At 29.6% G+C, this 18,689-nt stretch overlaps 1 protein-coding gene across 2 annotated transcripts in view; it reads left to right on the top strand.

The window, feature by feature from the left end:
* The first annotated feature begins 5,476 nt into the window (after positions 1–5,476).
* Positions 5,477–18,689, top strand: part of LOC145314580 (uncharacterized) — a 53,773-nt gene continuing 40,560 nt past the window's right edge. For both annotated transcript variants that reach the window (XR_013877812.1, XM_080154559.1), the window contains exons 1-5: positions 5,477–5,874; positions 6,257–6,691; positions 7,664–7,840; positions 16,152–16,208; positions 16,714–16,809. Coding sequence is in view for 1 of the 2 variants with exons in the window: in XM_080154559.1 (XP_080010685.1) it covers positions 7,733–7,840; positions 16,152–16,208; positions 16,714–16,809 (261 nt within the window). In the remaining variant the exon portion in view is untranslated. The remainder of the gene's footprint in view (positions 5,875–6,256; positions 6,692–7,663; positions 7,841–16,151; positions 16,209–16,713; positions 16,810–18,689) is intronic.

The raw sequence follows: 18,689 nt of genomic DNA on the forward strand, positions 1-18,689 counted from the left end.
ACGAATATAAAAATGTACAATCAAAAGATTAAAACCAGTTTTTTTAGCTTTGATATATTCTAGCTTTGATATATTCTAGCTTTGATATATTCTAGCTTTGATATATTCTAGCTTTGATATATTCTAGCTTTGATATATTCTAGCTTTGATATATTCTAGTGGCTTCCTCATTAGCTTCTAGGGGTGGTTAAACCTCTCATGGTATGTTTTAAATAAGAAAAATTACGAAATGGGGTAGTTAGGGATTTTTAAAAATTAGTCAATCATTTTACATATCACAGTCAGACTATTGGTAGTATGACGGACAGACGAACAGACTTATTCTTATTAACGAGTAGCTGCGCTATTTAAAAAATTGGACAGCTAAACTAAGTTAAATGAATTTACTAAATAAATTAGAAATTTTAACATTTGTAAATTTGTAGAGAAAGCCACACCCTAAAATTTTGAACATAATATACAAAAATGGTTATATTATTACTTGGATATTGCATCAGATATTCATTACTCTAATAAATTTAAACTCAAAGCTGGCTAATATAACGATTCCCCAGTCACTCCATTCTTACTGGATGAACGAACTTACAAATAAATGAGGTCCATATTAGCAACCTAAATTGAAGACGCATTTTTCCTGTCAATATATCCACGTTATATTCTATATCCATATACAAAGTTTTTCAGTGAGGGTACTGAAATTATGTATAGATTTTAGAGTTGCTAATCAACTAATTTAATCTACTTGATATGAATCTATATAAAAAATAATCCTCAAATCATTTTATTAGTAGTAGCGAAGCTACTCTATAATTCACTTTGTCCGTCCGTCCGTCAGTCAGTCAGTCAGTCTGTCCGTAACGCTATGGGGGAAATGGGATTTACTCAGCTCCTATAAAAGATAGAATGCTGAAATTTTTGACAACATTCCCATCATTAAGGAGCACAATTGACTATAAAACATCATTGGCGTTCGGACCGATTTTTAGCAGGTTTTAGGCTATTTTTTTAGTTTTCACATTTTTCTCCATATCTTCAGTGTTTATGGTCCGATTTTCAAAATTTTTTTAGTTACAGATATCAAAATTAAATTTCCCGTCGTTTAAAGGAACAGCCATGAAGGCCAGACTGCCTTTTTAGCAGGTTTTAGGCTATTTTTATATTTTTCACATTTTTCTCCATATCTTCAGTGTTTATGGTCCGATTTTCAAAATTTTTTCAGTTATATAGATATCAAAATTAAATTTCCCGTCTTTTAAAGAAAACAATCATGGCAGCCAAAGTAACCATGACGGCCAGACTGCCTTTTTGGCAGGTTTTAGGCTATTTTTATATATTTAACACTTTTTCCATATCTTCAGTGTATATGGTCCGATTTTCCAAATTTTTTAAGTTAAGGATTTAAAAATTAAATTTTTTGTCGTTTTAATAAAACAACCATGACGGCCAGACTGCCTTTTATCAGGTTTTTGGCTATTTTTATATGTTTTACATATTTCCCCATATCTTTGTTTATTTTGATGCAATTTTCAAACTTTTATGGGATATCAGTATCAAAATAATTTTTCCCATTGTTATAAGCATCTTTATTATAATTTACTTTGACCATCGTCATCATGCAAAATAAAACAAGGTTTCATGTTTATTTTATCCAATAAATCTATTCTTGATTTTAGTAAAAACCTTTTAAATCTACCTGTACGTATTCCCATCGACGATTTTTTGTGCTTCGCTACTTATGGATGTTGTCATCCTTGTTTATATTATAAATGAACTATGCCTTTCTCTTTTTCGGAATTTTTTTACAGTAAAAGCATATTTGTAATTACGCAATCCTATTAAACCCATTATCATTTCAAAGTCCTCACTGTTTTATGCAACTAAAAATCATTGTTTTAAAGAAACTATGAAATCATTAAAATAACAATTACTTAGAAATTTCTAGCATCAATCTTAAATTGTGTTTTCGAAAAGACAATTTTGCAAATAAGTTATAAAAACATATTTGATCAAAAAGAATAGTAAATTGTAATACAATGATTTATTTATGTTTACCTATATAATCTTATGTGTTCCATCTCATTACAAAACTTTTTCTTGGTATATAGACGGTCAAAGCGAGATATATCAAGAGGGAGGGTCCATTGGGATGTTCCTATTACACTAGTACCCAAAGTTTTATAATAATGTTTTCTTATTTGTTGGTTCAACAACTTTGGGGACTTTTTGAATTTTGATTTGTTAGTTCATTAAGTTGAGTGTCAAAACGTTTCAACCACTGATTGTAATCATGTACAACATTAATCAGCCACTGTTTTATCGTTTTAGATAACTAGCGATATACTCAAGTTACAGAGTTGCTACAACTTAAAAAGGCATGTGTATATAATTTTCATTGCATATCACATATCTTTTATCTAAACTCATAGTCAACACAAAAACTTTGCATTCTTAATCAGGGATCAAAAGGGATAAGACAATGGCCGATAAATTAAAGAACATCCAGAATGAGAACACACAAAATTATCCCTCCTTTTTACTACAATTAGTTGTTGAAACTTTTAGACACTTAACTTAATTAAACGACCTATCAAAAGTCCCCAAAGTAGTTAAGCCAACGAATAAAAAAACGTTATCTTAAAACTTTGGGAACTACTGTTATAAACAGCCCAAATGTCCCCTCCCTTCTTGATTCTTAATAAGTCAATTCAGCGATCAATATTCTTACGATATTAATTTAGTAGTAGAGCAACAACTTTATAAGCAGGGCTTTTTTTTCTGCGCTAAAGTAATTTTGTAAGAAAATACTATCTGAAAATATGTAATAGATTTTAAACATTTTTTTTTATAGAAAATGAATTTGAGGTTGATATTATTGCAATATTTCTTAATGAAAGACACGAAGCAAATGAACTTATGTTACTATGCAAAAGTAAATGCATAATAAGAACTGGCAATTTTAGAGAATTAAAAAACTATGTATGGATAGTTTTTGTAGTTTTAATTTTCCAGTTATTCAAAAACATAAAGTTATATTTCTAGACTTTTATTCGCGTTCAAGAAAAGCTTAATGTTGCTAAAAATCTAAATGTCCCAAATTGCCTGATAAGTTATGCTAGCTATTAGGGATGGAAAAAGTATCCTGAAAGGTTTTTGTTTTAAGGTTATACTTGAGTTGAGAATCTGGAATTTAAAAAAATACGTTAAAATGAATTATATACTATTTTTAATATTACTTACAACTAGAATTTGATTTCAAAGAAATTTTAGTTAATTGTCCTATCCCTGTATCCCTGTTCATATATGATGAATGGGAAGGGTATGACAATGTGTTGATAGACAAAACTTGATCATAATTGACAAAAAATTATAGACTGATCGAACATTCTACATTATTTAATTCTTATTTGCTAGTCGTTTATTTTTATTGTTTAAATGTTCAAACAGATATATTTTCGTACCATTTCATAAAATTATAAGCAAAAGATTTCTATAGTTATGCTGGGGCAAGTAAACTGTCCTTTTTACATAATCGTTCTGTAGATTTAAAGGTTTTGGGCCTTCTTGAGAGAACTTGGACTTTGCCCCTATGGTTTCGAATCCCCACAAACCCCCCCTGACTAAGTATCTTTAGCATTGGTTAAAAATTATAAAAAGAGTAGAGTTAAAAATAATCTAATGTAATTCTATTTAGATGACAGTGTTTTATCTAAAAGTCTACGGGACATAGAGGAGAGTAAATAACTAGCATAGACTGTAATAAATATAATTCTTAAATACAAATTGGACAAGTAAAAGCAGGAGTTTATCTTCTGTAAGTGTGTATGTACTCGGTTTGTTATTTATTGGATTAAAGACACCGCATAAAGATTTAAATGAATTTATGATATACGTGGATATATTGATAGGGGAAAATTTTTTTAATTTAGATTGCTAATATGGACCTTATTTATTGGTCATTTAGTTCATGAAGTAAGAGCTTCACTTGAAAGTACATGAAAATCTGGTGCAACATCCAAGTAATAATACATCGATTGAAATTTACCAACCTTTTGTTTTTTCCTCTCTAAAAAATAACATTTTTACTGATCTAAAAATCCCTGGTTAAGTTCATGGGTGATGTTGTTATAAAATAAAGTCAGTATTATCATATACATAAACACACATGCACATGTATAACTTTATTTATAGGCATATTGTCATTTTGTGTGCAAATTTTATAGCGTGACAACTTTAAGGTGATATAATGCGAATATGAAAAAATTAACGGTAGATTTTCCATTAAGTTGTTTATATATATGTTGTAAGTTTGAAGCAAGGTGATCTAACATACAGAAGTTAAACTTGTATTATTACTTGGTCAAAGATAATAGTTCCGCTATGCAATTAGACTATTTTAATTTTAGGTTGAGTCTTGGGATGGTTTTAGGTTATTTTTTGTCCTATCCTACCCAATCATAGTTTCTAGATTCTTTGGGTGCAGTCGCTAGTAGTTTGCAATTTACTTTATACGCCCGTCTTTCCGTCTGTATTTAAACAATATTTGATTAATATAATCAAAAATGCTTAATTTAATTGTATTTGACGTTGTTTAAAAATTCTCCACATTTTTATCCCAGCTTTATTTACAAATTCTGGGTGTTTTCAATTCAAAACATTTCACACCTAAAAAAAAAAGATTTATGAGTAGCAAAATTTTCCAATAAGACTGATTTTACTTAAATTTTGACAGTTTGTGTGAAATCTTTTGCCAAATTTAGAAATGTTGTTTGTAACTTTACAAAGTGTCTTAGCCATGTGACGTCATAAAAAGGAAGGAAATGAGAGGAGAAGTGGAAAAGAAACCCCCTAAAAAATAGAAGGATAATCCCTTATTTTTATGACGTCACATAGCTGATTTTTGAAACACTTTGTAAAGTTACATGTTATTTCTTTTTTTCTAAATTTATCTTATTATTTTTACTTTTGTACTGCTTATTTCTATTTTTAAACATTACATTTTGTTATTGCTGCCCTATCTATGGGTATAGTAATCCTAATACACTATTAGAAAGTTAAATAAACAAAAATATATGTAAATGTCTCTATAATAATATTCTGATTTTGGTTTAGTTTTGGACAATTTTGCCTTTTATAGGTTAACATACACAATTCTATATGATACTTGAAAGATATAGAAAAAATTGTACTTTCCCTCAAAGTGCTTATTGAGGTGTTTGTTTTTATCCTATCCCTTTGGAGGGCCTAACCATGCGGAGATATTCATTTTAAAATATGGGTGAGGGGGTTTGTTCAACTGGGCCTTCCTCGTTCGTCGTTCTGTATGTCTATAATTTAAGCTATGAAGTATAAATAAACGTTTTTTATGAAAAAAATTTAATATGCTAAAATGCTACATTGAGAAGATACTGATTTTTTGTGAAGAAGTCCTTTTTGTCCGTTTGTCAGTCTAAATTTATTAAGGTTTTATTTTATTTTCAGAAATGAACAAAATGTGTGTCTTCAATAATCATAATTAGTGATACTAATCCTTAAAAGAGTGCATAAAATGTAAAAACCTGCTATTCTAAATATCCATCTACATAGATAGATAGATAATATTAGAAATGGCATAAATCTACAGATGATTGCATCATGCCACCGCCTCCCCCAGAAAAAAATCCTCCAAACGCCAGAAAAAAATCAACAAACATCAGAATTTAGTGATTTAGATACTGAAAGCTTCCCCCCAAAAATAATAATACCCTCTCTCCCCAAAAATATAGAATTCCATATAAGGCTCTGATGTGTTCTAAAGTGATTGTGAGTGCCAAAAACTGAAAAATGTTGTTTGGTTGCGGTTTGTGATATCATTATATACATAAATATTCAATATAGGTACATATTACAGAGATTATTTAGAGATATAAAAAAAACAATAATGAGCTATACTTTTTTTTAAATAAAAAACTGATAAAGTAAACCTTATGCACTTGAAAAAATATGGACTAATAGGTAAATTAGTCTTTTTAGATTGGTCTAAAGAGTATGTAAACAGGTATGTTGAATGAAGTTTTTTGGGTGATTTTATAGAAATTTTTAGAAAGTTCAACCTTTTATCTTTAATAGGAGCCGAAATAATGTAGTTTCTCCCATTTCGTTCCTTATTGACGGACGTAGGGATATTTGGAATTATAGAGTAGCTTTGTTACTAAAAAGAAACAAGCTTAAATTCAAACAATTAACTTATTGCTCTAAATAATCTCTTTTTTATTATAAGATATCCCTTATACAGAAACTATACACCTGGCGAACCCAAAGTGATAATAAGCAAAAAATGATCTACACACCAAAAATAGATCATCATTAACCATGCTTAATTAGTGAATAAAAACCTGCCAATTTTACTTCATTAAGAGTTGAAGTGGTTAATGTTTAATGCGAAGGAAGAGAAAACAGCAAATGGAGATTTAAACGTGTTTGTTTGTTTGTAATTAATTTCCACAATTAACAAGGCTTGGAAAATGTTAAATTCACAATAAAATCAGAGTACAGAAGAGTGCATTTTTACTATCACAGGACAATTCCATCAGTCCTAGAACCCGCTTAGTAATGAAGTAAATGAATGGAAGATTAAATTAGAGAAACTAAAGTGGATATAAAATGTGTGTGAACGAGCTGGAATGCCTGTTATATTATTTTTCCTCGTAAACAGGTACTTTATTTTGTCTAGCATAGGTCAGCTACTCCATAACTTGCTTTGTAAATTGTATATTGTAATGTAAAAAGAAGTGTACGGGTTTACCCATCAATTACCTCTACGGGCAATTGACGGCTGTCCAATACACCTTAACGTCAGGTTCAACAACATAGGATCACTAAGAAGAGCTAAATCTCTCCTTTCCTGTCCAAACATCCGGGGTATTTGATTAAGTAACACCCAAGGGACAACCAACACTTTGATTGTGCGATTTTTTTCTAGTAGTCCTAACTGTACATGATAATAAGTTGGGTCTGTTTAGTACCAAGACATTCATCCTACTCTGTATATTAATGTCACGCATCTAACATAGCGTCAGTAGGAACCATTTTTCTCTTCTTTGAAAGTTGCCATCCTTGTTAATTTAAATGCTTTAGTAACAATTAAGAATAAGATAAATTGTCAATTAAAAGCACAATAACAATTGATAGAAGCAAATAATTCTTACTTTCTTTTACCTACACCATAGCTTGAAAAGGACAAATATGTCCAAAGGAAGAGTAACATTAACCAGCCCCCCCCCAAAAACAATAAAACGAGCATTAATCTATAATACAGTAATCATGTACTGCAATATTTTTATGAAACTTTATAGTTATTAGTCTTAATAAACTTAATGAAAATATCTTTAATTTCTAATTGGTGTATTTAGAAAACTAGCGGCTGCATTTAGGGGGGGGGGGGGAGTAACATTCCACATACAACGTTTGTTTTATCAATAAGGGTAAAATAAGAATATACCGATGGTAATATTTTACATTAAAATAATATCTCTTGGAAGGAATAAGCACGCTTTCCCCCAAATAAAATAAAAACTTCTCGAAATATAAGAAACTTCCCTGTAAAAGAGAATCTTTTAGAACAAACAGACACAGGTGATAAAAGACAGAAAAATCTACCTTGTTTTATAAAGAGAATATATTTAAGGTCTCAACGGGAGCTGGTTAGAGAGGAAAGTTGAAGATTTAATCACTGAAGATAAATTTGAGCAAGAAAATGACCAAGCTTATGATAAAGCTGGGGTTGATGAGAAATATGCTTGGAGCGAAGCTTCTCCTTGTCTTGTTAATGGCACATACTGCCTCATGCTCACCTTTAGATAAGGTAGGATTTATTTATAAATAATGGCGCATCTGTAGTACAACTAACATATCTAATTAGTTTACAATCATTTAGCAAATAGACCTTTAAAATGTAGTAGCATTTAGCGATTTTGGTGAAGGGTAAAAGTAACCTCCACAATATGGTTCTCCTTCATAAAGAAGCTTTGTTGTGAAGGAGAACCATATTAGTTCATAAAAATTGCCTAAAAAGTACATCCTATTTAGACCAACAATTTCCGAGATCTTAAGCTTCAGACAAAAAAATACTTTATTATACAGTGTGTTTTTTTTGTGAGAACTTTTTTTAAAGCAATTTTACCCCACTTACAGTTATCAGAATTTAATGATTCATGGCTTATTTTTTTCGTTTTTTATAACCATTTATAGAACAATTTTTCTTAAGCTAAAATCTTCTGCCCTTTGCAAGAAAAAAATTGTATTTTCAGTAGTCGACTTTGGGGGGCCAGTACTCCCTCCCTGGTTGAGATATGGCCTTCAAACTTTGATATGATCTAGTACATGTCCCCAATAGTATCTGTATAAATTTTTAACTCTGTATCTCAACTTTAAAGCGTTTTGCAGCGTTCTTGCAAAGGGTAGAAGATTTGAGTATGAGAAAAATGCGCTAAAACCATTTTTAGATGTTGACACCTAGGTATTGAATTTTTTATTTTACTGCACTTTTTTAATAAAAACTGAAATATTTTTTTGATGTTCTATAAATGGTTATAAAAAACGAAGAAAATAAGCCATTAATCATTAAATTCTGATAACTATAAATGGGGTACAATTGCTTTCAAAAAAGTTCTCATAAAAAAAACACATTGTATAATTGGATAGAAAAACTGTATCAAAATAAACTGTGGTTTTATCTAACTTTCTATATATCTCCTTGTTTTGTACCTATATTTTATGAATTTGATTATGCTTGTTTATTGAAAAATTAATTTGGGAGGTAGGTTAAAGTAAATATGAATATTTTGGTATATGCCTTCTAGTTTCTAGATGTTTGGAAGTACGGGATTTCAAATTGAAAGGTTGCTATGCCTTCGAGATAAGTTCAAGTAAAGTTTAAACTAGCCAGGAAGATTATGAGCTATATTGTTTATGTTACAGATGGAAATAAATAGCCAATATGTAGAAAAGCTTCGCTTATAAACAATTGTAAAGTTGTTATGAGAAATGATTGTGTAAAATATTAAAATGTGTTTTCAATTAGAATAAAATAGCTGCATGTGCAGCTAAACTTCACAGAGATGCAGGAATACATCAACTCAGTATAATCCATTTTTAAAATGTGTTTCCAATCAGAAAAAACCGCTTCATGTAGAAGTATTGCTCCACTTTGTTACTTTGTTCTATAATATTAAGTAGTCAGAAGTTTTTTTTAAGATCTCCAAAGTTGGTTTTCTTTATGGGTTATGCTTTTCATGGAAGATTCGTAAATGTAGAGGGGAAGCATTTAGTTTATATATAAAATATTGAAATACTAGTTATTTTTTTTCTTCTTTTTGCTAAGGAAAGTTGAACGCAAAATGATTTATATTGAAATAAAACATACTACCAAGGCGAATAGTTTAAAAATAAAATTTTTAAATGGCGATTTGGCAAAATTATCACAAAAGAAATCCCTGTCCTGTTTGTAGCATAACAAAGCACTTAATTTAATTTAGAAATAAATATCTTAAATTAATGATAAACTCCGAAAATAAGTAGTGTATTATTGCAAGGAGAGAGGGAGAGTCCTAAAGGTTAAAATAATCTGCAACTATGTATTACGTCATATTTGCCAGACCGTTTTTTAATATCAAAAGATTTTTTATGAACGATTAATTAACCTTCATTGCGCTATCCCTGTATCCCCTGAATGTAAGGGAGTATTGACCAAAACTTAATGTATTTGATTAATCTGTCAATCAAATTTTTACATCCAGCTACATACAAATACATACCTAACTTTCCAGCGAGTTGGAATAATTATTTGGAAACAAATATTAGATCTGGGCACAGGAATATCTAAGTTATTGATAGATTATTTAATTTTCAAACCGAGCTATTACGCCTTCTTAGTCGCAAGGTAGATTTCTTAATCTCATATCGATAATGAACAAGTGTATGAGGATCAGTTGAAGTTTAATTAAAATTGGCTTTAGAAACTGAAAATTTCTATAAGATTTTTTAAAATTTTCAATCTTAGCCATAGACCTCTAATATTTTGGAATGTATCTCCCTCTGTATCTTTCTATTAATCTTTCATTCTGCTCATGAACAATTATAATAGGTTGAAAATTAGAAAGTAAATTCTTGAATTTATGTACAATTACAATACCTGCTAATATTTCAACTAGAAACATGTAGGTTAATTTCATATTCCAAAATCTTTTCTGATTAAATTAGAAATATTTAGTGTAGAATATTAATATAGGTCTTTATTTTATCTATAAGTTTAAAACAAGATGATATTTGATTGTCTTGTGTCGCGAACACTTGAAGTTTTGAATAAGTAAGTTAGATATATAGGGAAATGTTTAATAAAAAGAGATAAATAGAAAGAAAAATTAAAGAGAATGGAAGTGAAAGCGAAATAATGAGAGAAAGAAAGAAAGAAAGAAAGAAAAGAAAAAAAAAGAGAGAGAGAGAGAGAGAGAGAGAGAGAGAGAGAGAGAGAGAGAGAGAGAGGCATTTATTTGATTGCTTTTAATGGTTATTATCATTTGTAAGAATTGTCCATTATTAATCAAGAAGATAGGAATGCGAAATGACATAAGGCATATGATAGGTTAGATAAACTTTATATTTTGGGGTAAAATTTGTAGGAAAGCATTCTTAGCTGACATTATAATAAATGTTACCATATCCTTTGTGTCCAGGACGCAAAAGCTTTAATCTAATTTTTTTTTAATTTAAGGGGTGTAATGAGAATTTAAAGTTATTTGTTTTTTTTTTTTTTGGGGGGGGGGGCACCCATTTACTTCTAGGACGTCTATGCTTTGTATTATTAGTTAGTTTTTCTTGTCATATCATTATATCTTGTTCGCCCTTAGCCTCAAACTAAATGTAAAATATAGCCTAAAACACACCCAGAACCAAAACAAGCTTCCCTATGTATTTTAGTCCAAGTAATCGTTAATGTAGCTATTCTAACGATAAATATTTTCTTTGAAATGTCATTAAGATAATCATGAATGATTCTTTTCTAAGCATGAAATCAAAATAATGTCTATGTGATAGACATTATCAAAACAAGGATGTCAAGAACCATTAGAGCAATGTCTTTAAATTAATAAATGAATAAAGGACGTACTAACAATTTTAAATCTTGATAATTGAGATACATCGGTTACAAATTTAAGTATAGAGATTGATAAAAAAAACAATAATAACATAAATGGACTGTGCTTTTAATATTTTGATTTTAAAAATGAAAAATCTTGAAAAGTAAGAAAACATTGTTTCTTGCAGTAATTTCTCTGTTTTATCTCTTTACTCTTGCCTATTTTAACCACAACGAAAGAATTGTTTTTCATACATTTAAGTAAAAATAAAAATAGCCAAGTTGTTATTTATTTTGTTTATGTAGGCCCTAGCAACAACCTTTAAGAACATAAAGAAATTGTAACTGAATTTTAGTGAGCTAACCATATAATATGGTGGTCGTATTACTAAAAATTATGTTGCACTTGTTTAACGTGTGTGTTAGTTTCTGTTTGATGTGCAAAGTGAAACTGCATAGATAGATACTGTAATTTATGGAATCGTCAAACATAGCATGTAAAATATATCCTATTATATGTATTAGTAAGGTTTTTTTGTCTCTAGCTTAAGATTTTGGTAACTGCAGAACCAAAAGAGTTCTTCATTTCATGGAAGCTTCAAATGGGTCTTGAGATGGTTTTATTCTATTTTTTTTTGTATCCCTACAACTTTTAAGTTTCTCGATCCTAGGGGCGCATCTGCTAGTTTATTATACACTAGCTAAGCTACTAAAATGATTTTAACTCCATTTTTAAAACACCCATTTTGTGTATTTTTGTTACGGACGAGTAAATTGTAAAATTAGTTCCTAAAGTTTCTTCAAAATTAATTACATACCATTTCTAGTCGCATAAGCGTAGCATTTCTAAATTATCAATCTTCTAAAATGTTTTGGCTCTGAAACCGACTAATATCCGTTGGATTAGAACCGGTTCTCAGCCTAACTGAAAAATCATGTATTACAGACAATTTTCTACGAATTTTAAAATAAAAAAATCATAAAGTTAAGACCTGTTTTGTTAGCCCAGACCTTCGGACTCTTAAAGCTAACAAAACTGGTTTCAATCTTGTTTGATAATAATATCCGTGAAAAGATGTCTATACTATGAAATGAAATGACATAGTATTTAATTGAAAGTTTCTAGATAGTTATCAAATTATATTACTGTACTGCAGTTAACTGCTATTTTTGAAAACAAAAGAGTATTAATTTACAAACATTTAATTTTACTCCAACTGCAACATTTCTCCGACTAAGATCCTTTTTGTTTTTGTTAATGTTAGCATGCAGTAAGAATTCTTGTTTTTGATTTATTGTCTTGCATTATGCTTCATTTTAATTATAATTATTTTAGTAAAGATAGGATTAACAAGGAAGCTTGTGTCCATAATTAGACCAACAATCCTTATAATAAAGTAACAGGATGTTTATCTGTGTGTTTGTATGTTTAGTACCGAAGGATCTCGCTAACCGCTAAACCGATCGGTTTCTCCTTAACAGGGTAGCTTCTCATAGGTCACGGGAAGGTTTATAACTATTTTTTGTCTTTTTTTTTTTTTTGGGGGGGGGGGCCCGGGAGGGTACCACAAAAAAATCACAAAAAAATCTAAATTTTTTTATGTATAGAGACTTGAACGCAAAATAGATAGGTATCGTAGATACTTGAACGCAACATAGATAGTTAACGTAGTATTTAAAAAAAAAACATTTAAAGTAACACTAGAGGCCTCTAGGGGCGTAGCCGCTAGTCAAAAATAATATGAAAAACTGCTGTAATTTGACAGTTTTAAATAAAGAAGGAAACTTTTAGGAAAGTAAGTAAGATAAGAAATAGGATAAAAAAAGACAGAACATAAAATGAATAGGAGAAATGTGAATCTATCTATAGCAAAAAATTCTTTTTGCATACAATCTTTAAAATGTTTGTTAAAAATACAATAAAAAGACCGATTTGAATAGTTTTTGAAATGCTTACGGAAAAAAGTTACAGCTATTGAAATTCTAAAAATGTGTTTATCAAACAAATTATGGGAAAAAGTAGACATAAAATACAAGTTTGTGACAAACCAACTAATGTTTTAGAAAATTTTTCTTTTCAATGTAAAATCTATAGATGTATAAAATGGATTGATTGAAACCATTGTTGCCTAAGTATAATATTCTTTTTTAATAAGTATAAAAATGAAATAATCTAATATAATGCATATGGCAATCAAACATGTCTTTTCCAAAGCTAGTTTTTCTTGAAAGAAGGCCTTTCTGGATTTTTGTTAGTAAATTATGAAAAAGAAAATCTTTTCATAAATCCTTTGGGATCATTGTACCATTCAAAAGCATGGATAATTTTTATAATCATCAACAAATATCATAGGTTTGCTTATAGACGTCCAAAGGAGGGGGATAAAGGAGTTTTTACCCCACTCAAACTTTGAAACCCCTCTCAAAATTTTAAAAAATACATTAGATTACACCCAACAAACCTTTTAAACTCCTCATTTAACCCCCCTTAAAATTAAAAAAGTAAATATATTAAATTACCCTCATTAAACCTATGAAACCCTCTCAAAATGAAAAGCTTGGACGTCCCTGGACCTTCTTATTTTTATCATAATTTGGTTGTTATGTTAAAGCACTAAAAATTTGAATAACAAAAGAGTCTAAAACTGTTTGAAGATTTTTATCTTGATAGCTTATAAAAGGTTTAGCGCTTTTAGTAGGTAGATTTTGTAGGCTTTAAATATCTTACTTAGGAATTTATCTAATTCAATTTCATTATCATTTGTTTAGAAATTTATATATGGGGTTGTTAATGTTTGGGCATTTTTTGCATTGCAAGTTCAATAAATTGACCAATTTAATTTGTTCCTAAATCATTGTATTTATAAAAGGTGTCATAATTGGCTAATTTTTGTATTAGTCCTTTTTGTGGCAATTTTGAAGGTGTATTTTGGAATATAATTTTAAATCTTGTGATTATTTCAGGAAAAATTAAAGAAATTGATTTTATCAAAACATGTTTAAATTATTTAATAGGAGTATTTTTCCTTTGCCGAGATGTTAATTATTATAATTCCAACTGAATTGCATAATCTAATTTAACATGTTTTAATAGTGAAACTTCAATAACACAAAACAATAAAAAGTAAAGTAAATTTTGTATGTAAATTAAATGTTCAAAATAATTTGATCAGTCATGATGAAATAGGTTAAAGAGGACAATTAATAAGCTTTCTTATGGGTAAAGTGATATTACATATTATAAATACCATTTTTTCCAAAAGCATCTTTTCCTCCATTCCAGGGTATACAATAATTCAATTTCCTAAATTACTAATGTTTTTGGAAGATTTTTGCGAAAAAAATCTGCGAACTTTTTTGCACGCCTGAATTAAAATTTTGATGAACATGTTTGCTTCTGACAGATTTCATGTTTGTTGTGTTGTTAGGCTAAGCAATAGAGTTAGTTTAGAATATCCAATAAATGTATACAAAAAGTATAACTACCTGGAACCAGAAGTGTTGACTTTTTTCGTCATTTAGCAAACTACTTTCTAATCTTTTGTAGCGACTCTGCAATGTTAATATTTCTTACGCTATTGGCTGATATTCAAAGACCCAATTGGAAGTCGGCACAGAGTCTCCAACCCGAAAAAAATACCTGTGCCCCCTGTATTTTATTACTTAAATTAATATCCTGACTGTTGCTGTTATTATATCAACTTAAGACTATGTTACAATTGTAATTGGTGAAATAGATTTTTAGAGGCATTTATGTTGATCGAACTACCATGCTATATCAGACATGTGACAACAACAAATAGGAATGCGTCACAAAAACAGACAACTGACTGATATTTAAAATGCCATGAACGTCTTAAAGTCACAGAAGTAGAATCCCAACCCAAAATATAATTTGATTAATCTATAGTTAATTGGTCTCTTGTTAGATTAATTGCATAAGTGGTTGGCTACAATTATAATTAGAATTAAATATTTAATTTTCTATCAATCTATCATTGTCTTAACTATTATATAAGAACGACTATTCCATTTTTGGGAAGCTTCTTATAGGTTGCAAGGAGATTTAGACTTTAAAATCTTTAGATGCTAGGAGCTCAGCCGATATTGGTAAATACGACTTTTATAGTGAGCGAGGCAGAATAGTTAGGACTGGCAGATAAACATCATACAAACAAAGGCTTTGTTGAATGTAGAATGTTAGTTCAATAATCCTGCACAAGTACATTCTGATTTAACAAAATAAGATCAAGCATAATGGCTAATATCATTCTTATATCTCCTTTATATGTTCAAATATCTATCTATTTAGGTAAATCTAGAAGAAGACACACCCTCTCCTCTAGTCATTCTAGAAGATTCAATATATTTATCTATCTATCTATTTAGGTAAATATAGAAGAAGACACACCCTCTCCTCCAGTCATACTAGAAGATTCTATATGTTTATCTATCTATCTATTTAGGTAAATATATAAGAAGACACACCCTCTCCTCCAGTCATTCTAGAAGATTCTTTATATCCTTTGTATATCTATCTATCTATCTATCTATTTATGCAAATTTATAAGAAGACACACCCTCTCCTCCAGTCATTCTAGAAGATTCTTTATATCCTTTGTATATCTATCTATCTATCTATTTAGGTAAATATAGAAGAAGACACACCCTCTCCTCCAGTCATTCTAGAAGATTCTTTATATCTATCTATCTATCTATTTAGGTAAATATAGAAGAAGACACACCCTCTCCTCCAGTCATTCTAGAAGATTCTTTATATCCATTGTATATCTATCTATCTATTTAGGTAAATATAGAAGAAGACACACCCTCTCCTCCAGTCATTCTAGAAGATTCTATATATTTATCTATCTATCTATTTAGGTAAATTTAGAAGAAGACACACCCTCTCCTCCAGTCATTCTAGAAGATTCTATATATTTATCTATCTATCTATTTAGGTAAATTTAGAAGAAGACCCACCCTCTCCTCCAGTCATTCTAGAAGATTCTATATATTTATCTATCTATCTATTTAGGTAAATTTAGAAGAAGACACACCCTCTCCTCCAGTCATTCTAGAAGATTCTTCCCAGGTAAGCTTTTCTTTGGTCTCTTTATGTATCTTTTAAAAAATTGTAATCGTTCTAAAGGAGAAAAATATTGCATATTTATAACGTTATTTTAGTATGTCCTTTTTAAACGTGTTTAATTTTATCTATTTTAAATCATTGTGCATTAATTTACGAAATAATGATTGTTATTCCGCATTAGCTTGACAACAGTTGAACATCGGATGGTATTGCGGAAAGTGTCATGTGTGACGTCATAGAAATACGTCTATTATCCATCACTTTTTTTAGGGGTTTCCTTTTCCACTTTTCGTCCCTTCCTTTCTCTTTAGACGCATTTTTAACACGTCACACATAAAAATTTCCGCTGTCCCATATCGTATTTGTAGACATAACAATTGTCTCGAAACTTTTTATTTCTGTGCCTTTTTTTCAACTTACTGTCTCTTAAAGTTGCCAGAATTCCTGACATTCGCTATAATGTATTTTGTCATCCTTGTTTCTTTACTATTTAAACTTATATTTTTAGTACACGGAGACTGGCACAGAAGAATACTTAGATTATGAGTACAGTTCCAGTGTAGAGAAAGAACTAAAGGAAATTCACAAGATACTTTTCAGAAATGTAAGTTTTTCTTTCAGAGTTTTTGAAAGGGAAGCTTTTCTATAGTTAGGGTAGATTCGTCCGTCCGTAACGGTTATTCGTTAATTTAGTCATGTTATCGATTTTAAATTGTGATTCCTGTAGTAGTCAGGTACGATTTAGAAAGCATAGCAACTCTATAATTGTTGACAAGATGTCCATACGTCCATTTTAAACATGTTGTTTTTTAACTTTTTAATAGCTAATTTTTATGTGCTTTCATTATTTGATTGATCTGATTTTGGGAATACTGATTCCTAGGAAAACAAAGTACAATGTTACTTCTATAATCAAATCAAGTCCTAGAAATGTAAATATGGCATAAAACATCAAGCAGTTTTCAACAAAATAACTTAAATTTTGTTTCGACTTTTATACATTCATATTCTGATTATTCAGTTCCGACACTCTACAAGTGTTGTAATGTTCTTTTGTTTAACCGTTTCAAAGCTTTGATTTTGTGGATCTTATGGATGTTGTCATCCTTGTTGAGTATGAAACACAACAGTACAGACATACAGACAGAAGGACATACAAAAACATACAATGTATAGATTAGCTTCGCTACTAAAAACATATTAAATCTACAAAACTTAACATGAAATTAATTTATAATCTAGCGAAAAAAATATTTGATTTTGCACAAAATCTGCAATAAAAATGCTAATTGCATGTTTCATAGGCTCTGTCATTCTATCACAGATGTTCAATCATTGCAGAAAAAAAATTAAGCTTTCTTTTAAAAAAAAACATAAAAAGGATTGTTTCCATGTGGTAAATTTTTGTTTGTTTGTCCGTTTAGATCGTGCCAACTAGTCAACTACTGATAAACAACCGATTGAGTTCTCTATTTTAATGAAGATTAACAAAGGTCTTTTGATCTTTACCAAAGTCTAAGACTATCATTTACATGCATATCTTGGGATGGGTTTCAAGCTTTTTTACAGCCCCTGTTCTCTATTTGCAAGAAGCCTAGTTGCAAGTTTTTGATAAAGAAGTCGAACCAATTAAACTTTCACAACAGGAATCATTATTTTCCCATAAAATTACGAACGATAGTACGGAAAATTGAGTAAATTATCATTAGGTTATTACGTTTCACAATTTTTTTCCTGATTTCTTATGCTTTTATTAGTTTGTTATTTTATGTGAACACTATTGCAATGTCATTGTTTAATTCCTTTCCTAATATTCATTTAATGCAATTCATTTCCACTGAGCAACAATTTGTTTAACACAACAGTGTATATACAACAATGAAAAAATTGCCTGAACTTAATCTAAAAATTTTAGAAAGCCTATCATGATTTTAATTGATATGGTTGGCTTCAAGAGGCTGTTTGTACACTTATATAATATAAACCTATTGTTTTCATCAATTTGAATGATGAAGCACAAAAAACCGACTGCATTTTTTATTTATTCTTCATAATATTATGTTATTGGTAATAATCAAAATGAACACAAAATGAAAATAATGTATGTATTTTAAGTATAGAAGTTGAATAGAACTAAAAGTTTTTTTTTCTGTTTTCTAATGATTAAAATTCCTGAGAAAACACTCGCAAATCAATGACAAATTCATAGGGAGAGATAGGGTGTGAGATACAAGAATACAGGAATAGAGGGATAGGACAATTGGTAAAAATCTGTCCCGTATTGCTTTGAATTCTATTAATATCCGGTGGATTACAACCGGTTCTCAGCCAAACTGGAAAATTATGTATATCATTGTATTATATTAAGTTTTCTACAAATATAAAAATCTACAATCATAATATTAAAACCAGTTTTGTCTTCTGCATCTTTGGGCTACCAAAATTAGCTATAATCTTATAATTGCACATTTTATATCCTCGGAA

The sequence above is a fragment of the Acartia tonsa genome, chromosome 3, assembly GCF_053477335.1.
Source record: "Acartia tonsa isolate MP-2025a chromosome 3, ASM5347733v1, whole genome shotgun sequence".
NCBI classification, from domain to species: Eukaryota; Metazoa; Arthropoda; class Copepoda; order Calanoida; family Acartiidae; genus Acartia; species Acartia tonsa.